General features: G+C 42.0%; 2 protein-coding genes across 4 annotated transcripts in view; one reads left to right on the forward strand and one right to left on the reverse strand.

Annotated features, from left to right (window-relative positions):
* Positions 1–11,436, reverse strand: part of GTF2E1 (general transcription factor IIE subunit 1) — a 49,099-nt gene extending 37,663 nt beyond the window's left edge. The window contains exons 1-3 of one of the 3 annotated variants that reach the window (XM_032098450.1): positions 11,338–11,360; positions 8,405–8,580; positions 2,987–3,464 (exon numbers count right to left, since the gene is read on the reverse strand). In XM_032098450.1, coding sequence (XP_031954341.1) covers positions 2,987–3,434 — 448 coding nt within the window. In that variant the 5' untranslated portion in view covers positions 3,435–3,464; positions 8,405–8,580; positions 11,338–11,360. Of the gene's footprint in view, positions 1–2,986; positions 3,465–8,404; positions 8,581–10,799; positions 11,312–11,337 lie in introns of those variants that run through there. The other 2 variants (XM_032098448.1, XM_032098449.1) reach the window with 2 other exon arrangements.
* Positions 11,437–11,644: 208 nt separating this feature from the next.
* Positions 11,645–23,077, forward strand: RABL3 (RAB, member of RAS oncogene family like 3). Its single transcript, XM_032098451.1, has 8 exons — positions 11,645–11,738; positions 11,923–12,014; positions 13,617–13,746; positions 16,622–16,736; positions 17,905–18,055; positions 18,704–18,775; positions 19,602–19,640; positions 22,254–23,077. Exons 1-8 carry the CDS (start codon positions 11,693–11,695, stop codon positions 22,317–22,319), a joined length of 711 nt encoding a protein of 236 aa, XP_031954342.1. The 5' UTR covers positions 11,645–11,692; the 3' UTR covers positions 22,320–23,077.

Here is a 23,077-nt window from a genome sequence, read left to right on the forward strand (position 1 = left end):
ACCTATGACAGCATAGGAAGTCTTTGGAGCTTTTTTTGGGTTGAGATATTTGATGGCACAAAAAGGGATGGAGAAAAAAATCTTATAACGCTTTTAAAAAGAGAGAGAACACACTCTCAAAGTAACACTTCTACTATTTAAAATCTACATTTAAAATTACTTTAGTGGCAAACACGCTACTCTGTTCAAAGTATTTTTCCCAAGTTAAGTGAAAAGCAGTCAAAAGCACATCTGTACCTACATGCCCTGAAAACATACCCTTCTTATTATCAATTATTTTCTCTCAGCAGACATACATCTACCCTCCAAAACCATCAATAATCACATTTTCTGATGAAAAAAAACCCACTTCCATTTATTTCAACATTATTCAGAGATAGAGTAAAGAACAGAGCCAAAAGAGAGCCACTTGACCTGTAAGAAACAAAGCTCTGCTAAATCCAAGAGGTAGACACAGATGCTGTGATAAAAATTAAAGAGCTCTACAGACCCAAATGATGGACAGGTTCTTCACAAGCACTCTTAGTTCACAAATTCCAGTATAATGACCACAGTCATGGAAGGGGTCTGGAAACCTCTTCACCCTTGCTAATAAGGAAGGGTAAGAGCAACTCTCCCATTCTACAATTGCTCAGAATTTGCATTTGAGTTGTAGATATGAAAGAGGAAAGCAAAGCAGAAGAAAACGCAGGACATCTAAATCGTACACGTCTCTGAATGACAAGGACAAAAGGCAGACAGAGAAAAAGGATATCTTTTAAGAAAAAACTCTCAATTTAAGTGCAGCTTGGTCCAGACTGGTGCAGAAGATGCCTTCCATGTCCTACCTGCTCCATGGATTAACAGATTTTGGCCCTGCAGGCCTTTTAATTCACGAAGTCTTATCAAAAAAGCTGCAGTCTAAGAACAGCTCAGGTCAACTGTGACTGAAGCTATGTGGCTTTCAGCTACCCTTCAGCAGTTGTACAGCCACAAGTTTCCAGGAGTGGGAGAGGCTTATCTTTAGCACTGACAGGAGCTAAAGACATTCTTGGAAAAGGATGGCTATTCACTATCTAACAAACCTTGTTTCTCTGCATGCCTTGACCTCATGAGCTTCCTCTGTGAAAGACCTAAAGGTCTCTCAGTTCTTTTCTAATACAGAATTCCAGAGCAGCAGGAAACGTGCAGACAACACAATCCACTACAATATAAAGCAGCCATACAACAGTATCATTGTACACTATTTAGATGAAGTTAAAAAATAATATAAATAGAAACAGAATATACATAAATTCTAGGCAGATATGCTCCTACTGAAAGTAAGTGGAGGTAAACTGACAATCTTGTTATTGCACAAATACTGACAGAACTCAGCTCCTGGGAATTGCTGAGAAAACAGCACTCAGCCTTTTCCTCCATCAGAAAATAAAACACCCCATGTGCCAGTGAATGATTTCACATTGTGGACACAGCCAGTGCCTGTACTGCAGACAGACCCTTAGTTAACCTTATCAGTTCCTGGCCTTGGTATCAAAGCCAAATTCCAGTGTTATTATTTTCAGCACCTCCTTGACAGGCAGTTCTTTGCTGTCAGAACTCACTGCCCACACAGGCTGGGAGGCAATGGCCACAGGCCTTTGCAAAATGCTACAGGTCCCCCCGGAATCAGTGTCTCACACTTGCCACTGTGTGTGCTCTCTGCACAGGTTCTCTACTCTCCCCTTACCAATGCAAGCTACAAAAGCACTATTTCCCTTCAGCCCAACACACTCAACCATAGCCACCACAGTCATTAACTGTGGACAGCACATAGAGCTTCTACACTCAGTGGTGAGCACAGAACTTTTGTGCTGGCACTGCTGGTTTGGTCCTCCACAAGGAAGCAACTTCTACTCAGCGAGTTGCACTGAATTTTATCAACAACTGTTACTTGACTTAGTGGATTTTGCTTCTCCAGTACTAAGTAACATCTTCATGGTTGCTCAAGTAAAAGGAGTTTCACAGCTTTTTAACTTTGGAGGCAGGAAAAAGGGAAAATGATAGGCTGAACATCTACTGGGCATTTGCACTTTGCAGGTTAGACATCAGTAACCCTAGATTAAAAGCTTCAATGTTCCTGAAGAGTCAAATTTACAGTTTCTCATTATGTTAACTGACACAAAACATCACACCTAAATGTGTCCAAGAGCTATCCTGACTTTTGTCCTCTTACTTTTCTGAAAAACTAAGATCAGGACAGAAAATTCAAAAGGAAAAACTTAAAAAGTAAATTAACACCTAGCCTCTCTGCCTTCCCCCCAAAATAATCCCAGATTAGACTAGCAAAACAATCTCATCAGGTGCAGGTGTTCCTCCTTTTATTCCCTGGCACAGTAGCACAAAGTAGACAATGACACCCAGGAAAGACTCTCATTTCATATGCATGAGACAGATACACACTTCCACTGAGACTTATACATGAATAAGAATCTTGTTTACTCCCAACCACAAACAAGTCTGTAAGTAATTTCTTTTAACTTTCGTGAGACTGCCTTACACCAGGAAACAGGGTTGTGCAGTATAATGCACTAGGCTAGGAGAATATTAAACAGTAACAACTCACTCCTTGCATGACCAACTAAAGTCAACTCTACATATGCCCTCTCTGCAAACTACCTGGAAGTCTTACAGTTCATGGGCAAGACCAGGTTATACCAAAAAGCCGTCAGCTTCCAACAAGGACAGATTGCCTTATTCACCCTTGCATGTGACTTTAAGGCTTCCATTTCTCTACTGCTTGTCACTCAAAAGCACTTCACCAAGAGTGCTGTTTGTCTGTACAGTCTGTGTTAAGTCTGTATACACTGCTTTTGTATTTTGCTCAAGCATTTACCACCTGCAGAAACAGAGTGCCCTCTAGCTCTGGCCAAACTCAAAGAGAATTTTCCTAAGGCTCTGTCTCCTTAAAGTCCAGCACTTAGAACCACAGGAGACATCAAGAGCACTCTGTTACCTGTACCCTTACCTGTCCTGGGGTCAAACAGCTGGTTGGCCTCCAAATCTGTGAAAGTGCTGAAGCAAATGGGGCACTTAAAAGAGGCACGATTGGTGGAGTCTCTCTCATCGGTCTCGATCCTGCGGCGCATGTGGTCCAGCTTATACTTGACCACGTTCACCAGCAGGCGGTAGTTGATGAAGTAATAGTTATGGCGTGTGGTTTTGCCATCGGGAGCTGTCTCAACCCTCATCCTGCATTTGATGAACTTGTCACCCTTGAGGGTGTTGAGGACAGCCCTTAGCTGCTTCCTGTCAAACTTCAGGAGCTCTAGCATGTCCTCCTCCTTCACGCAGGGGTTCCTGATGAGGATGTCCAGAGCCAAAGCATGCTCAATGCCATAAAAGCCACGCACCACATATTTGGCAAGGCGTTTGAGAGCTGCAGGGACCTCAGTGAGGACGTCTGGGTCAGTCATAGCAGGTTCAGATCTTGGACTTCATGTATACTGCAAGGAAAAAAAGGCAGATGAATTCTTAACTAGTCTTCTGGTCTTCCAGACTTTCTATTTATCTTACTTACAGGTAAGAAAAGGATGGGGTGTTTTCCATTTCCCTTTCCCAAGCCCTTACTGTCTCCTTAGGTGTCAATAATGCTACAGAAATAGAAATAGGAAATGGTACCTCTCATTCAAAACAAAATCATGTAAAACTTTTTAAAAAGCACACGAGAAATTGGTACCAAAACATACAGCACATTTCATTTCTATTCAGTCACAGCCAACACAGCTAGACTAAGAAAGCTGTCTTCAAGCTGAGCTCCAAAAGACAGTTTTGGGATAGCTGAGACTTGTAAATTGGGAAAAGAAGAAAATGGCTACAGCAAGAAAGGTCCTAAGACAGCCCAGGAGAGGAGTCTTATGGCCTCAGCTGACATCACTTGATCCCACTGTAAGCAGCCCTGTCTGGTTTAACACCTCAGCCATCCCTGGGCAGAGATGCAGTACGAGGACAGCTCGCTGTACAGGCTGGTATGCACTCAAGCAAAAGCTCCCAGCTGCACCATGAGAACAGATACTTTCTGATAAACAGACCTCAGACAACTACCTGCAGCATGAAAACCATTAGCACTACCAACTCCTGCACTACAAACTGCTTCAGCCTTCTTCTTGTATGAGCAAATAGGCCCTTAAAAAGGACTGAGCCTTCATTTAAAGTCCCACACTCAGACTTTAAAAGCCCATGAAGAATGTAGCATAATAAATGAAGCAAAAATCAAGACATACCCAACATGAAGTGACAATGTGTTTAAAAAAGAAGAAAGTATTCCATGAAGTATCCTTTGAGCTACTTACCATCACTTAACCAGGCTGTCTGTGATAAGACAATCACTTCTAAGTACTGTATTTTCACTTCACTTTCCTTCACCTTAACATCAAATGGCACAAATGATCACGACTATTACAAGTTTCTGTGACATACATGGCAACATATATAGGATCACATGCAAGGAATCTCTCACATTGTCACCCCCTGTCAGATTTAGCTCACAGACAACAGCAGGGATTCAAGGTAAGAACAAAGTATTAGAGGTGCTTTTGAAATACCCACTCAGAAAGCTGCACTTCCAGTTAACATCAAATAAGACTCTGAATTATCTTGTTCAGTATGAGTTTCCTATGTTAGTTTAGGACATGAGTAACCATTTCTTAAGCAAAAGGTTCTTCCACTAAAGAAAAACCCCCCCACACCCTAATTTCCATTTCTTTATTATTGCTACTCAATTTTCATCTGTGAACTAATATGATGAATTGCAAAACTCTGCCAATCTCAATTTTCACTTCCATTAGATGTTGCACACACTGTATGCATATCTCCCCAGTATTCAAGCCTATCAAACAAAGGAAAGCAGAAAGCGACAGCAGAAGAAAGGACCTGGATGAGTATCCTGTTTTTTCCATCGCTATCATAAAACCTGTGATAGGCCCTTTGGCAAACACCATTACACAACTTTTCTACACTCCCCACACTAAGACATTCCCCAGAGATCACCAGCTCTGCATGTAACCCAGCAGCTGCTGACTCACTTTCATCAGCTAAGACTTCTCCAAAATCTGTGATCATTTATCCCAGTGGCCTGCTTGGATTTTTTTTTCTAATGAGAAACAGTGTCCTTTCAGAAAAGTGTAACATTACCCACTGAAGCTTTACTCCTCTTCTACCCCTACCCTCTTCTGCCACTGAGGAGGGATGTTCCTCCCAATGGTTATGGCCAGTGCAACAGCAAAGCAATTAGGCTGTGGAATGTGAAGCTTCACAGTAAGTAAATTAAGATGATCCTGTCTTTTCTGCCTGTTGGATAAGAAAAAAACCACCTTCGTGTTTTTCTTCTAAAACACTTCCCCGCTTAAGCTTTTCTTTTCCTCTAACTTAGGGCCAAACGGTATTCACAGTGCTCAAACTGAAATTAACTGAGTTTGTTGACTGCTGGTGTGCAGGCTGAAAATAGCTTACAAAAAACAATGCCTGGATGTCCAGCTACAGCTTCCCTTTAAGGAAATTCAATTAAAATACGTCTATCACACCACAAATCAACCATGAAACAAGTACTTCTAGAGTCGGTCAGCTTTCTCTTGTATGCCAGATACACAGTGATTTATCTCACACAAAGGAGAGCTTTATAGAGCTTTTCATTGAAGGTAAAGTGTTAGCAATAAAGGATGCCCCATCAAGAGTTAGCCATGCAGTATTTTGGAATCTCTAAGCCAGACCGAATCGAAATACTGTCACAGGATACTGTCCTTTAAGATCAACTTCATTCTGTTGGTATTTTTTCCGTCTTTCAGTCACTTAAAGATAAATCTTGGTTTTGACTGTATCTGTCAGCAACATACTGACACTATAAAACAACGTCAATGCAGAAGCTGGAAAGAAGCCTTGATATATTCAAATTGATTAAATCTTATTCAGAGTTAAAGCACAGTAAAGAATGAACGTAAAGATCAATTTTAAATAAAACCCGGCACCCCAGGAGATTTAAAAACTAAAATTTTTAAAGTCAAAAGCTTTTTAAGTGCTGATTTGAAGAGCAGACAACCTTCTCTTCTCAACAATTCACTTTCCCTAAAACTTCCTTGCAGAAAAACTTGGTGATGCAACTTGCATGGGGCACAGTGACCTTCAGAATATCAGCTGAAATAAAAAAAAGGAGAAAAGTGTTTTTAAATAAGCACATCTCACTCTGGATACCTCATCTGAGAGCTGATGGAAAGCACTTCCTCTGCATTGATAAGACAGCTGCAGATTTCCACAGACACTTCCAAAACAGGTTTAAAGAACAATTTCCTGAATTATGCACTCAAACAGCTTAAACAGAGACCTACAAGGGGTCAATAAATAAAACCAACTCTGAGAGTTTTCAGCAACAGTCAGAGATTTAATAATATTTCTTAGTGTCAATCACTAGAAAATATTCTTTTTCATCTAGTGGGACTAGGAGTTTTAACACATTTCTTCTCCTCTGCTGGAGATTTTGAGTGATGTCCAAATCTTCTATGTCCATATGTACCTTCTATGTCAGGTCACAGAGGGCTTCTTGACTGTGATACTGGTTTCCTTCCAGCTGGGAATATATGGAAATACAAGCATCCTGAAAATACCAGAAACCATTCTTTCCTGTTATCCTCTACTTCAAAAAGTGGATTAACACAGGTTAAGTTCTAAATCCTGCAGAGGACAGCCTTCGGGTGAAACAAACAACTGACTAGTGCCATCTTTGAGGGGAAAAATAAACCAAAGCCAAGTGCATACAGCTGCCAGATCTCACCAGGCCAAGCTGATGTCTAGCCCATGAAGAATCCAAGGCTTTTAATCCCTAAACTGCAAATTCTCACCATCTTCCACCAGGCAAAAAACACGCCAATACAGCTCACAAAATTCAAAACCAGGGGACTGTACTGTTGCATCCCTGAGCAATGATTTCACCTTCCCCTGAAGCAGTAAGTCAAGCCTGAATTAATTACATGTGCAAAGAAATATGGTAACACCTTTTAACAAGGTTTTAATGGACGTGCATATGTTTCATAATAATGTCTGAACTGACCTTAATAATTTATGAACATCAAGGAACATTTTCAGGAAAAAAAAAAAAAAATCAATGGCCAAGATACTCAGCTATGCCAGTAAGCACCTACAGCATCAATAATAAGGCACACTGGACAGAATCATATTCAGAAACAGCCAAAAGAAAAAATTCCAAATTTAAACATGGACTTTATTAAAAGAGACAGTTGTTGGGGAATTGCTCTGGGTAATTACATTAATACGATTCAGTATTATGGGTACAGGAGGAAAGCAGACCTGTCTGTGTTAACACAGTAGGACAGCAAACCTAAATACACATCTGCTGGGTTTTTAAAATTGCTGTAATTGAAAGAATTAATATTGATGTGTCTATAAAAGGCAACACTGAAAAAAGAGACAGTTACACACCACAATCAGATCTGTTGGGTGAAGAAAATCAGGGTACCTTCTGCAAGATTGTACCTCAGGTTGAGTAAATGTACGAGGCCTTCAGCATAATCAGAGATGCCAGAAAGGAAATCAAGACAAAAACAAGTGACTGCAAAAAAACCCCATTCAGTATGATGGGAACAAAGACCACACAGAAGCCAGAAATTTAACTGAGCAAACACCTCCACTTTCAGGATTTTTCTGATGCAACATCAAAGCAACTGAACTATTCTTCTCCACATACAACAATTTCAAGAGTTTTCAATTTCAATGAACTCTAACAGGAATTGCGCTAATGAAGTTAGATCTGTTTTTCTTCCTGCTTTTCTTGACTAAAAGTGAGACAAAAAGTGCTAGAAGGGTTATAACCTAGAAGCTACAATGTAGATGAAACTGGTACTTGAAAATATGAAGTCATCAGCCAGTGAACTAATATGAATTTTTATCCAATACTACAAATGTTGATCATTCTGTTTCAACTTGTAACTTTTTGAGACTTACATTAATTTTACCCAGAAAATGTAATGGTCTCACTATTCATATATTTGACAAAGGATCTTTAAAAGCAGAATCTTAAGAAAGGAAGCAGACTGCTCTTCAGACTCACACGGATACACAAACCCTTTATAACACCACAGATCTCTTTTGGAGGAAAATTTGGAGTTGCAGGTTTGGCTGTGAACCTAATCTATCAGACATACTGTTAACACTTGCACAGGTGCTTCCTATTTTTCCCCACATTTATATAGTTAGTGCTGTTTTTCACTAAGTCTTTGAAACCAGCCTTTGCTGATTTGCTTGGAAAATGTTTCTCCAAGATTCCGACACAAGATTTTTAAGAAAGGGAAAAAAAAAAAAAAAAGTTACTTCCTTACACCACTGACACAGTTTCTTGAGGTAAAATCAAAATCAGGTTATAATAGGAGAATCCCCTCACCTGTAAATGTGGCAGGTACAACAGGCTTCCTGGAGCCAGTGCATGCCATATCCTGCTCCAGGTGTCACTTGCAAACACCAGATCCCAGTTTTGTAGCCTCTCACTCTAACCAGATTTAAAATTCTGTCTTTCAGAAGATGATGAGGTTAAGCTACGAGAAGCAATTCTGAATCTTCCTGAGAACAGGGAGAGAAGGCATACATTTCAGAACTACAGTGGGAAAACATGCCATCAAGACTTTCAATGTCTGTACAATGTAACCTCAGACACTACTCATCCTTTCCAGAGAAGGGCACAGAATCTTCCACTTTCAAGTCTTGTTTTTACTTGCTTCTCTCTGTATTGAGCCCGGAACTGCCTTTATCCCACATCAGTTGCAAAGCCAAAGTCTTCTGGCATTTTATCAGGAGCTCACTGAGTTTCATTCCCTGGAAAGTTCAAGAACACTGCTGCTCAGCCTTCCTCCTGCACTATATCTTGATGAGAAATAGTGTATTTTCACTGCAAGACCTGCCTTGAAATATTAGGGCAGAAAAGAACCATCTGCTTTCACTTAAATCCCATCTTATTGTTGGCTTTCCATAAACTGAAGCCAGGAGGCCACAGATATCAAAGGGTTTTCTTCATTCAGGATGAAAAGTTGTGCTGCAGCTGCACACAGAAAGGCTGAGGGGCCTGCCTGAAAGGAGGGCATTTTCTCCTAATTTCACAAATAAAAATACATGGAGCCAGGTGTAATAAGGCCACAAGGTCTGACCACACGAGGCAGAAATTCAACAATGCAGGCTCAAGATGTAATTCTCAATCACTTTTATGATCTTAACCCGGCATAAACAATAGCAAGGTGTCAGGAAAGTCAAGGACCACCTGTGTGCATGTATACAAATGGATGAAACTTCCTGTTACAGCTTAAGTCAAATGGCCCCTTCCCTCCCATGAGGAAATCATTTCCTTCCTTGCCTTTAGCCACAAGCCCCACCCTGCTGTCCTAATTCTGACAGTTCACTGTTCATGTAGCAATGTGAATCAAGTTGATAAAAAGTGAGAAACTAACATGCCAAAATAAAAAAGTGGGATATTTCAGAGAGGGCAAAGGGGAAAAGTTCAAGAATTGTATCATTTATGTTACCAGACTAGAGCCAACACAAAGCAGAGAAAAGAATGCATGGCTAAGGACGTAGATGAGCGAGCTTTCCCCACATGGTGGCAAAATTGACTCAACTGTAACGTGAAGCCACTAGAAGATTTTAACTATGGACACCAGAACCCCTTACAGTTTACACTCTGACCTGAACACACCAGAATATGTGTTATTTTGGAGATGTGTAAGCATTGGCCCTCGCACAATGCAGTTGTAAGGTTTTGGGAGTTTGTTTAAAGGGAAGAAAGTAAGATCACTTCTCTCACATATCAAGCCTAGGAAGTCATAATTACACCAAAGCACAGTGGGCTTAACACCAGCATTCCTTTCTAGGTTTCTGAGAGGAAAAAAGCAGTAATTGCTTTTCACATTATGGATTCAATAAACCCTGGAACACTACACTTTTCATCATGATAGGTGATGTAATACTGTCTTTTGGAAATTCCAGAAAGACAACGAAACACTATGGAAGTATTGGATTCAGTACAGTTTTAGTGCATCAGAGTGCAAGTGTGTATCTACTGTGGATAGAAGCAATAAAGAAACAAAGAAACTAAGTAACAAGACATCAGATTAGCTTTAATTAAGAGAGTTTCTTGTTTAGAAGAATCTCCTAAGGCATCCGGTGAGAAAGTGAGCTGTATGTCACAGGAAGTGGAAGGCAGGAATGCAATTCCCATCAAGCCTCATTCCTGCCATAAAGACATGTGCTCCTCTCCCAGGCACATGGCTCTGCCCCCACTCATGCCAGCTCTCCTGCACCAAACCGATCACTTAACAGTAGAAAAACACATCTTTTTTTTTTTTTTTTTTTTTTTTTTTCCTTTTTGCGACATTTTTCAGCAGTTTAATGAGCTGGTGGAGAATTCTGACAAGCAACAAAACCAGCAGGTAAGAGAGGATACCACTACATTGGAAAGGATGAAAGAAAAATCTCCACCTTTCGTGGATGAAAAATATCAAACCACCTACACTTCATGAAAATGCACCCTAGATGTGCACGGCTGAACACCCTTCTCAGAATGCTGATCTTCCCTGTTCGTTCTCAGCTGCTTGGAATGGCAGAAGCCTGACAGCTGGACCCATTTAACAACAGCTCGGAGCCACTATGAGATGTGATGTTCTCCTGCTTCTCAGGGAACCAGCACGTTCCTGACGCCAGAAGAAAATTAAAACACAAAAAAACCCCACCAAACAAAAAAAAACCCGCCCACAAAATAACCAAAAAGAAGAAAAAAACCCCACAAGCCTCACCTTGCTGACCTGGCAAACTGAATGGCTACACCGCTGGCTGGTTGGCTCAAACCTGGCAAACAGGAATGGGCTCGCTCTGCCAGTCAGCTACTCCTCAGACGCCCATAGCCCTGCATCTCCCTTCAAATGACAAACTACACAGACCTCCTGGACTACAGCAGCAGACTAAGCTTTAACGCCAGAGTGGAGAATCCTTCTGCCGTCTGCACAGCTTCCCATTCCCTACGCATTCTATGTGTGAGGTTTAAACATCGAACTGTGTTGGTTTCTGTAGGACAGGAGGAGGTCAGCAGCACCTCTTAAAAAAAAAAAAAGACAAAACAAAACAAAGAAAAAGCCTCAACAAACACCGCAGGAGGAACGGCAGACGGTGGGAAGGAGCCAAGGCATGGAAGGGGCCCAGACGGGCACAACGTGCGGGGAGCGCGGGGAGCACGGGGAGCACGGGCCTCGCGGGCCGCTCTGCGGCACCCAAGCGCCGGGCCGGGGGCCTCCGCGGGCCGCAGGCACCACCCCGCTCCCCGGGGCCGGCACTGACCTGGCGCCGCTTCCAGCTCTTCCCGGCTCCGGGCGGCGCTTCCAGCGGCTCCGCCACCCGCGTCACCGCCGCGCGCGCCTCTGGCGTCAATGGCGCCGGCGGCGCCTGCGCAGCACCGCCCCCTCCCTTCCCGCGCCCCGCGCGCCGCTCAGCGGGGTGAGTGACAGGGAAGCGAGCCAATCGCCTGCCCGTACGGCTCCTCGCCTTCCCGCCTTCGCGAGAGCTAAACCAATCAGAAGTGAGAGCCTCCCAGGCCGCTCGAGCAGGCAGCCAATAGGCTGAGAGAAGCGCTAGAACACGCGTCGCGATTGGCGGGCGCCCTGGTGGCCGGGCGTTGTTGCTAGGCAGGGTAAAGATGGCGGCTCTGGACAGGGTCAAGGTGCTGGTGCTGGGCGACTCCGGTGAGTCCGTGTCCCTAGGCCGTGTGTCCTGGGGCCGCTCCTTGGGGATCTGCTCCTTGCCTCCCTCCTCGTTACCCCGTAAGAGGCCGGGACCTCCCGCGTTCACTCAGTGCTGCTCCAGGCCTCGCCACCTGTAACCCTGGCACCGCCTCCTAGGAGTTGTTCTCTTTCTGTGCACTTGCAGGTGTCGGAAAGTCGTCGCTCGTTCACCTGTTGTGCCACAACCAGGTGCTGGGGAACCCGTCCTGGACAGTGGGCTGCTCCGTGGATGTGCGAGTAGGTGACATGCACGACCTCTTGGTGGCCCTGAGCCTGGCGTGTGAGGGAAGGGTCTTGACTTTTTATTTTAATTACTTACCGCCCCAGAAAGAAGTGTACTTTGATCATGTGTTTTGCTGAGGACTTAATCTTCTGATGCAAGTAGTGTCAAATGTGAGCCAAGCACTTGTGTAAGCAAGTTTTGACTTTTCAAGGTTGTCACAGTCAGACATTTGTCACTCGTATCTCCTCTCCCTGCTGCAGTGGCCACTGGTGTGTTACAAGGCACAGCGTGGCCGATTCTTTGAGAACAGGCAAGGCAGAGCTAAATTCTCAGCCAAACAGTGGGGAAAACCAGTTGGTTTGTTTAGGTTGTGGGTACACAGGAAAGCTCTGGGTGATATTCATGTGTTAGAAAAGCAAATTGGAATTTAGGGCCTGACATGCTTCAGTGCTCTTAGACCCGAGTGAGGAAATTAACAGGAGAAACTTATTGTTGAGACCTGGACACCAGGAATGCAGAATTTATAAACCACAAAGACACCTTGCAGAAAGCAGAGCTGAAGAAGAAACTAACAAAGACAGATACTGAGACTCTCCCTCTCTGGGAAAAAGATAATAAAAAGGCTGAAAATGTGGGCTAGTTAGCAGGAGAAGTGAGAAATCAATAACCAGTAGAAGATAGAATACTAGTTAACGAAAAGAACTGCATAACTTGTAAGCCAGTGAGCACTAGTTCCTTTGTTTGCTAAAATGTGTAAATAGTTATAAGTTTTGATGACTGATGTACACGTTTGGTGAAGTGCTTCTCACGTACCTCAGTGCTGCATAAAGCAGTGTTGATTTTCTAACCTGACTGGGTTTATATAGGGAGTTTATTTCCCAGTTTTTGGTGACAGCTGTGACCAGGGGGTTGCTTCTCCTCCTGACTGCTTGCTGCAGGACCTGCTGTGGGAGGAATGAGGATGTTCATCCAGCAATTCTTTCACCCAGCCTACAGCCCTCATGGAGCATTGATAAATGCTTTTTTCCTTCGTCACTCTTGGCTGCATTCTCCTTGAAATGCATTGCCCTAGGTTAGGAATGTAGTTCCAAAATTTGAGGAGAGGAACATGGCAGTCCTGTTTCATTGTGGAGCAAAACTACCCAGCAGATCTGGGGCCAGAAGCTGTTGCTTAATTCAGCTGAGATGTCAGAATTTGGAGAGGAAGATGTGGTCAGTTGGAATCCAGGTCTGTCACTTGTGTTAATATTCTTGCAGTGCTGCCATGTGGGTTTTAACAACTGTAGGAAGTCAAGACCTTGATTTTTCCATTTGCTTTAGCAAAATGCTATTTCCAAGCGCATCATGAGATGTTAGGTTTGTTAATACTGAGATGGAAAGGATGCTCCCTGCTTACTCACCAGGCTCCATTTCATATAAGAGCTCTGGTATCCAGTCATTGCTGTTTGACTCATTCCATCTCTCTTCCACTTCAGAGGTTTGAAATGGTGTCAGCCTGAGAATTTCCAAATTTCTATTGAAGTGCAGTAATCCTTCCAGCTGAAAGTGTAAGTGTCACGTGGATTAACTCCTGTGAGTTGGTGCTGTGGTTATGTATGATGTGAATTTTTCATCAGATCCATGACTACAAAGAAGGGACTCCAGAAGAAAAGACCTATTACATTGAGCTGTGGGATGTTGGAGGTTCTGTGGGCAGTGCCACCAGTGTGAAAAGCACACGAGCAGTGTTTTATAATTTGCTGAATGGTAAGTTGGCTTGCCATAAATATGGTTTTACTACTGTTTCTGCTAGGAGGTGTCTTGTTTCTGGGGCAGAGTTCCATGCAGCCTGGCTGAGGGCTACATTGTTTTGGTTTGGTTTGGTTTTTTTTTCCTGATACCGTTTGTAGGCAGAACTCTATGGATTCAGTTGTGAGTGGCAGATATTTCAGGGAAACCTGTGCAGATGAGTTTCATCAGCCTTTCCCTTCAGTCTTGTGCAGCTGGCACAGCAGGGAGTCTTTGAAGGTGCAGTGGTATCCCTTGCAGCTACCCTTGCAGACATAAAGGCTGCCTTCACCTTTCCAGGCCTCATATACTGCAGAAATATGATTTATATTTTCTTGCCTGCTCAGTTGTAAAACCTACAGCAGAGAAATGATTAGTTCAGTTTTTATGAACTTTGATAGTTACATCCTATCCTGGCAAATTTGAACAGTCTCCCATAAAATTGCCATATGCTGATAACCATCTGGCCTCTGCTCATTTAGCTTACCAACTTATTTTTAAGAGTTGTATCTTGCAACTTGCTGCATATATAGAAAATAGTATTTTGTGCCTTCTGTTGAGATACTGTCTTAAAGGCCCAGTAGTTCATCTGTGCCTGTAGTAAGAGCAAATAAGAGATTATAAACATAACAGTGCAGTATTTCAACTGTTACTTTTTGTCATCCCAGGATAGTTCACTAAAAATAGGTGTGTATCAGACTAACAACTGCTTCTGAAAATCTGGCTCAAATGTTCTGTTTGATTCTCCTTGCTTGTTCCCACTCATTTGAAGGTCTTTCAATAACATGTTAAACCACACAATACACATTTTTGGTCTGTGATTAACTAGTTACTTCTTCCTCCTTTCTCAGGGGGAAAACTGTTAGGTACAAGTGTCATGTGAACTAACATGAGGTACTCTTGCTTATATTGTTAACCAGATCTCTGTAAATAAGGCTTGTGTTGAGTTGTGCCCTCAAAGCAAGGCTCTTTGGTATATGAAAAAAAAATTGATTTCTTTTTGATACCAAATCCACAGTGTGCCAGCGAGTGTGGGTCAGACTTGGAAATACCTTAGAACAGCCCATTAGGAAATGAAATCTAGGACTCATGCATTTGAATTATAATTGATGACATTAAAATAGAGTTAGTTATCTCCACTGCCCAAAAGATATTATTAGCTCACATATGAAAACTGTTGACTTTGGTAGAAACTTGGGTCTTGTTTCTTTCATTAGATTAATTTCTCCATTAGAGCTTGTCTCACAAATTGCCTGTTTGACCTGATTTAAGAAGAGAAGATGAATGCATTCCTCCTGCCTGACTGCTTGTGCTTTCTGGGCTTGCAGTGGTCTGAAAACAAGTTAATGTTTGGTTGTGGCAGCACCTGTGCAGGCTGCCAGATTGTTGACAAGGCTGGGTACAATTTGGTTTTGGATTATCCACAGATCTTCTGCTTTGCTGACCCTCCACCTGCTGTGGGGACTGTGATAGCTGAGGACAGTGACTGGGCAGTAAGGCTTTGGCTTGCAGACCTTAATGTGGGAGGAACATTTCCTTGAGTAGTCATTGGTCCTGCCTGCGCTTTTTGGATGTTGACAGAGTCGTCTTCTGCTCGTGCAACTAACTGTGCAGGTTTTAGGTGAAGCAGATAAGGGAACTGACCAATCAAAAACATAACTGAGGGAGAGTGTCTGGAGGTGGAGAGTGTTTCTCACAGGTTGTGCAGCAGTGCCTCTGGATCTGCTGCTGTAGGCCAAGTTGTGTTGTATCAGGCATTTTCTCCCTACAGTGGGGGTGGACATGCAGCAGAGTTGCCTTTTCATACTGTTACTGAGATAAATGCTTTGAAATAGGGCTATAGCTGTGATATGCTGGGAACTCTTGTGGGAGAGCCTGTGCACAGTCATGTGGGGTGGTGGAAAATGTTTGTGGAAATGTGGTTTCTTCATAGTGTGTACAGTGGGTGGCACCTCTGGGAGTTAAGGTGAAAGACTAAATTAGTAGGTTTGTTCCACCTGTAGGCTGTGAAGTGTTCTGAGAATGAATCCTGATGCAGATAAGGGGTATCATTCCATTTTTTCCTTAAATTGATGATAATTGGACGTCTGGAGGAAGTGGGAACATTCCACATATTGCAGAAGGTGTGAATAAATAGAAGAAATTTGCTAGCAGGAGTTGGTAATTGAGTTGGGAACTGTGGTTATCAGAAGTGGGTGTCTGTTAATAGCACAGCTAGGAAGTTTGTCTCAGAATTTACATTTTGAAGGTTCATGGTAATGAAAAATGCTAGAAACCTAATCTTAAGTACAAGAAATCTTATTAATTCATGCTTCTACCAGCCATTCAGTGGACTATGAAATTTTATCAGTGTCTGTTTCCCCTTTGGATTCCTCCCCAAGTACATAGCATTAATTCTTGAAAATGCAGGAAAGCAGTAGTTCTCTCTGAACTCTTTTGAAACAAAGAAAAAGCCTTTAGACTTTATAGATGGTGTGACAAAAAATAATTATGTTTACCAGTTAGAGAAATGCTAAATTTTCTGCTGCAGTAGTATAGAATTTCAGTATCATGAGAAGTAGACAGAATCAGTGAATGCCTGTGAGCCTTTTGCAGATTAAACCCGGAGGTGGCTGTTTGTTTCCTGCTTTCATGTGATTTTTCTCTTATCTCTTATCCAGTTCTTGATAAGCAGCTTTGAAAAACCTGTTGCATCCTGATATTTGCAGCCTTACTTAATCACTGTAACTCAACTGATCATACATCCCTTACTTCATTCTCAGATATCTGGGAACCTGCAGGTGTCATTTTGGTAAGATAAGGAAGAGAATGTGTATCATTAAATACCATCTTTCTGTCTTGTCTTTCATTCTAGGGATAATTTTAGTGCATGACTTAACCAACAAGAAATCATCCCAGAATTTGTATCGCTGGTCTTTGGAAGCCCTCAACAGAGATGTCGCTCCAACAGGAGTTCTCGTGACAAACGGGTGAGTGAAAAACATACACAAAGACAGGCATACAGTTCAGGCACAGTGTTTCCAAGCTGTTATAGAAGTCTTTGTTCATCTCTAAGGCTACTTGGTCTCCACAGGAAAGTAGATGTGGTTAGACTTTGAAGAAAGAAAGAAAGAAATGGGGAATATCAAAGAAAGTTGATTGTTGATGATTCTTTTTGTTTTATACTTCCAATCAGGCCATTCTGACAGCAGATTCTGTAACTGGATGGCAGAGACCTTGCTTTAAGGGAAAAGATGTTTACTGGATCCTTTATTTGTCTGAGGCCTCTGTGAGACTGGGTCCAGTCCCTGATACCTGAAGATTTCTTAGTCTATACTGAGAGATGCCATTGTACAGGAAATGCCATGGGGGATGATGTGTCTGGTTCAAGAGGCTTTCCCTCCATGTACCAAGACTGAGGAAGTTCACTGCATAGATTTTTGGTTTGGGTGATAGGGGAATTATTTTAGGAGTGTGGCTAAAAGAGCTTAGAAAACTCTGCTTAAACAGCATGTTTATAATTAACTCTGCGACACCTTGTCAAGGAGTTCCTCCTGAACCTCTGTGCTCCTGTCATCCACCTAGTCAAGGAAGTCAAGGAAGTCAATGAAAATCATTGCTAAACCTCACACATGAGCAGGAAGGCAATAATGAGGAGTAGCTTTTTGTGGGAAGAATATCAATTGTTTATCTGTCTGTTCTGATACACAGATGTTTCCGTAGAAATGTAGGAGATGGGAAAGAGGATTTGCATTGTATAAACTGCAAAATTCTCCGGTGTTTCCAAAGACAGGTTCTTCACAATTGTTTTCATTTTCAAAACTTTAATTTCTGTCAAGGACAGATGTTCAGCCACTAGCAATTGCTTGCTCAAGTTGTTGCTGTTGGTTGTAAAATTAGAAAGTTTGGTTTAGGTAAAAATGACAGACAAGTGATTTTCCTAGCTAAGGAGAATGGTCGAAGCTTGGATTCCTGTGTAGTGACTTAGATGCAGAAGCCCTTCCTTAATTTATGGATACTGCACATTCTCACTTAGATAAATAGACCATTAATAAATAAATAACTTTTTTTTGAAAGGCACAGGGGAGGTGATGTTGTCCCTGTGCCCACTTACGTGGCCATCAGCTCATTCAGAATTGTATTTGTTTCGCTCATCAGTGACTATGACCGTGAACAGTTTGCTGATAACCAGATCCCACTGCTGGTAATAGGAACTAAGCTGGATCAGATCCCAGAAACTAAGAGGAATGAAGTTTTGACCAGAACAGCTTTCTTGGCTGAGGATTTCAATGCTGAAGAGATAAATTTGGTTAGTATCCTTGTCATCACTATTGTTTTTCTTTTCTATGGGAGTTAGTCCAATTTTTAGTAAGTAAAGATGTTGTAACAAAAATTTGTCTTCTGGAGATTTTTTCAGTAGTGCCACTCATTCACATTTGGGTTGGCTGTGCCCCTTGCTTGATGAAACAGATATCTTTGTTTCACTATAGGGAGATGTAAGGGGTGTTACATAGGGTCACTGAAGCTTAGAATTGATGGCTGCAAATGAAATTTTCTTTTTCCTGTTCATAGCTCTGACATAGACTATCTTTGAATAAAACATGAAGATGCTTTTATCGAGATATATGGGTATAAAAATATACATGTGCTGTATGAATGGTTGTGTACACACTCACAATTTCAGGTGTAGCCTGTACAAATCACTGCCTGACTGTATAGCTGGTGGTGGAAGGAAGATGTGGAGCATACAGGGGGTTGCTTGGAATTCTGCAGTTGATTCACAGAACAGAAGTTGGTCTTTTCTCAGAAGTGACTGTGGAGCAGAAATCAGCAGATCCATTGTTTTCCCCCACTGATGGTGTGTGTCAGGGAAAGGGGTATGTTGATTTCCTTGTGTTTGGCTTCCTTGCACTGATTTCCTTGTGCTTGGTTTGTTGTTGTCTTTTGTGTGTTCTAGGATTGCACCAATCCTCGTTACCTGGCCGCAGGTTCATCCAATGCTGTCAAACTAAGCAGGTTTTTTGATAAGGTAAGTCCATGAAATGATGTTTTATTGTCCTGTGCATCGAGTGCTGTCTGGGATTTGAGCGTGAACAGTTGAAGCTGCTCCTTTCACGTTCCGCTCTTTGAGTTGGTTCAAGGCAGGTGTGGGGAGCCCAAAGCTTGGTCTGCTTTTGGAACTCTACAGGAGATAGCTGATCTGCTTGAAGATTTAGTTCCTGATCTACACAGAGCAATGAAAAAGAACTCACGAATGTGCAAAGACATTCTGCTTATGCTTTTGAAGTCATCTGGCAGGCCAGAGGGATTGCAGCATTCTGAGGTAGTAATGTGGGGAGATAGAAAACTGGTTAGCTCTGTTGATCCTGGTTAAAGCAACCTTTAGGTATCAAGAAATTAATTAAGAATATTACTCTCCCTTCCTGAAACAGAGACCATCAAGGTCCACTGTGAAAATGACAGAAGGAATGCTCTGGTTTAAGCATCCCCTGGGCAAAGATAGCATAGTGGGGCTACTGTGCAGTGGTAGGAACCACTACCCCTGCAGAGAGGGAATGGGAGTAACTGACTCTGAAGCAGAAGACTCACAAACCATCACCTCCATTACCCAGGAGGGCTAACTAAATTAGGTGTGTTGAAGTTGAGGATAATAAAGCTTTTCTAAGAATGGCTGGAGGTGGCAACTCCTAGGCGTGCTGGAGCAGTGCACTAAATCAATAGGCCTGGAGCAGAGATGTGGGGTCAGACCTTGTCCCAGTTAGCCATGAGTTTGAGTGCTCATGTGTGAAGTGTTGGTTGGAATCTGAGGTTATGCATGTGTTGTGCAAGCTAAGATCATTCTCTATTATTCCCAGGTCATAGAGAAGAGATACTTCTTAAGAGATGGCAATCAGGTTTGTCACTTTTCCTCCTCTTTTGTTTCATTTCTCCCTGTGTAATGTGAACTGCTGACACAGTCCTCTTTAAAACACAGGCTTCATGCAACTTAAATGACAATCTGTGCTGGTAATTGAGTTCTTATATCTGTGGGAGCACAGCTGTTATGGCTAGACAGAAAAATGGCTGACTTTTTTCAGCTGAAGTATTTGTCTGTAATGTGATTGGCAGTGAAATACTTAAGTATGATAACGTAGTAGAAGTTGGAAGAATGAAATAAAATGGGCAAATATGATTTCTTTCAGCTCTGTCAGCTTCAGGCTGCTTGGTTGCAGATTTAGGCCATAGATGTTATCCTGAAGGTCAATGAAAAGGCTTTCTTTTGCACAGCTGGAACTAGATTTTATGTTTAATACAGGTAGTTTCCAGAGGTTCAGTGGAGCCACAAGAAAAATGGCAGTATGATACCAGGTTGTAATTCATTCCTGAAGGACTGAATTAACTGTTTTCAGCACAGCTGGGGAAGTGCTTGCAAAATGACTTCTTGTTTGGGCAGGCCACTTCAGCTTTTGTGCCCCCCACCTCCCCATGTGCAGTCTGCCATGCAGGGAGTAGTGAAGTTGCATTTACCACATGTAAAGGTGTTGCAAATTACCATGAAAAGCATCTCTGAAGTACAGTCACTCCTATCCTTAGAGGTAGCTGTGCTGAAAGCCCCTTGGGGAGAATGGGGAAAAAATAGTCACAAATTACAAAATGCTTCCTTTCTTTGAGCTGTTTTTTAGTGCCTTTTAAAAATAAATTCGCTTTTGCCTCTTTCAGTTCTGCATGATGCCATTTTTTCTTCCCCTCTTGCCTTCCCCTCCCCACATTCTAGTGAAAGGAAGTTTCCCTTTCATGGGAATAATATCTTAATGCAGAAACCTGCTTGTGTGCTGGTTGTCTTTGATGCATGATGTAAGATTTTTATTTTTATTATTTGATCATATTTAGCAGCTAGCGAGGAATTAACTATGTGTTCCTTATGGCTGTGTGCCAAAGAGTGCAGCCTGCTGATGACTATCTACTTCCCTGACAAGAGCTCAAAAGCTTAAAACAAATCTTAAGTAGCAAGCAGTCAGGTTTAAAGAGGAAAAATCCAAATTGGAACTGGAGATTTCAATACAACCTCTTAATGTTATCATTTGACGTTATCTACTTAATGTAACTCTGATCAATGTGTTTGTGGGTTTTCTACAATAGGTCACTGCGGTCATTCGTGTTTTGAGGTATTTCTGTTATAAACTTCTTCAGGATGAAAAGAATGATAAGTTTCAAATTGTTCATAGCTATGACTTCAATCAGATCTCTGATAAATAAATAATTGTTACTCTTAATTAGTGACTTTGATATAAAAGATGCTAAAGCAGATAACTTTTTACCTATGGTGTCCAGGTACTTTTTAGTTAAAGTGATTGCATTTTTCCTTTTTAAATTCCCAAAGCAGTTCTCACAAGGAGAACCTTTGTACAAAATCTGCCTGATTTTATCCTTAGAGATGATTGCTTTTCAGAGATGAATAAAACAGTACCTTAGTGAATACCTTGCATATCTGTTTGAGTTTTTGGGCCTGAAAACCCTAAATAGATTTAATCTGTGAAGATTTTAGTGGACTTGTATTTTGGGAAAGCTCTTTAGCTCTCTATTTACCAATGAAGTGTGTAACCTGAGCAATCTGCTGTGAATTGTAGATCATGTTTTTGTCCCATACCATCCATACATGCCCGTGTTCTCCTGGAATGATTTGTAGTGCTTGGTTGACTCCTGCCATTTTAAAAGACTGTATTTCCTATGAAAGTATGGAATTGTTTTGGGAGGGTGTGTCTGCTGGGTCTGCTGTTCCTGCTTATGTGTAGTGAGTAAGGTAGAAATTACTCTGGCCTGTAATCAAATAGTTTCATGCTGCCAATAGGACAGATATGCAGTATTAGAAAGCAGCACATCACTTTCTTTTGGCACTTCACAGATGCGTTGAATTGAAAACCTGTCTGAAATACTGTTAAAGCCAGAGAAGCTTCTGATGGTTTCAAGTCATTTTTGTTTGTAAACATCCATTGTCACAGTGTATCAGTGTCTACAGAAGGGCTGCAAAAGCAGGAGTGCTAATCCTTTGTATGGTTGCAGCCATTTCTACCCCTATGGTTTCCTTAAAGCTTTCAGCCATTGATAAAACTGTACTTTCAACTGCCAGTGAAGTGCTGCTGCCCAGGTTTGAAGGCATAAAGCCTCCACAGCTCTTTGGTAGGACTCAGTTGTACTGTTTTATAGTTTCATAAATGAATGGGGGAGAAATTCTTGTATGCACTTGAATCTGGGGGGAAATACAGGCTTTGAAATCTCTCATTAACTGGGTTAGGATTGAGGTTTTCAATTTCCCTTGCCAAAAAGCCTTGAGGAGCCCCGCAGAACAAATGAGCCATAGTGATGTTGTGCAGTGTTTAATTAGTGGTGCTCCTCCCACAGTCAGCTGAAGCATTGTGGCCCTGGTTCTGGAGACGGCGTGGAAGATGTTGCAGTTGGCTTGGTAACAGTGTGGGCTAGAGGGAGCTCATGCTGATTCTGACATGACAACTTGTCTTCCCTGCCTCTAGATTCCTGGCTTCTCTGAAAGGAAGAGGTTTGGAGGAGGAACACTGAAGAGCCTTCATTATGATTGAGCACTGAAGAAGTGGAAGGTGACTTCTCTGAGTTCCTAATGACATTCCCATTCCGACTGGATGCTCGAAGACAATAATGCTTCTGTCAAGCAGAGTAAAATGATATTGCAGCTGGCTAGCCTGCTGAAGCTTCTGTTGTTGGAAAAGACTCGGGAAAGGTTTTCCAAAAACCTGATCTGAAACCTAGAGTGTTTCCTAGGGTTGCAGGCCTGGATATATGGGAACATCTGGGGAAAGTGTGCAATAAGTTGAATGCCTCTCACACTGCTGGGGGAAACTTCATCATACACAGCACGTATATGTGACATCCTTGTCTCCATTTTGGAAAACTTACGGACAGTCTTTGCAATGATTTGCATTCATTTTACCTCTAGAGGAAAGATGACACTGAGTGGGCCTCTCATGTACTGTAAAGTGACCAAAACAAGTGAGCAAAATATAAGGATGGGTAAGAAGAGGTCTGGAAAATCATAGAATGCCTTCATTAAATGAATGGAGTGTTGTCTCACCTAGAGCACACTGTTCATCCCTATTCAAAAGGGATAAAAGCAATAGGCAGGATATGAAAATTGAAGCCTTAAAAAGAAAATTATTAGTAGAAAACAACTGGTGTTAATTCTGCTACTTAAATTAAAATTGTTTACTTTGGAGAGGGCAAAGTAAATCAGGTTCTCCTGTTTATCTTTTCATAATTGATTGTGGTCTTGTTTTTTATATTAAATTAAAAGGCAATGCTTTGAAAACTGATGGGAAAAGTA

The sequence above is a fragment of the Corvus moneduloides genome, chromosome 2 (assembly GCF_009650955.1).
Source record: "Corvus moneduloides isolate bCorMon1 chromosome 2, bCorMon1.pri, whole genome shotgun sequence".
NCBI lineage: Eukaryota > Metazoa > Chordata > Aves > Passeriformes > Corvidae > Corvus > Corvus moneduloides.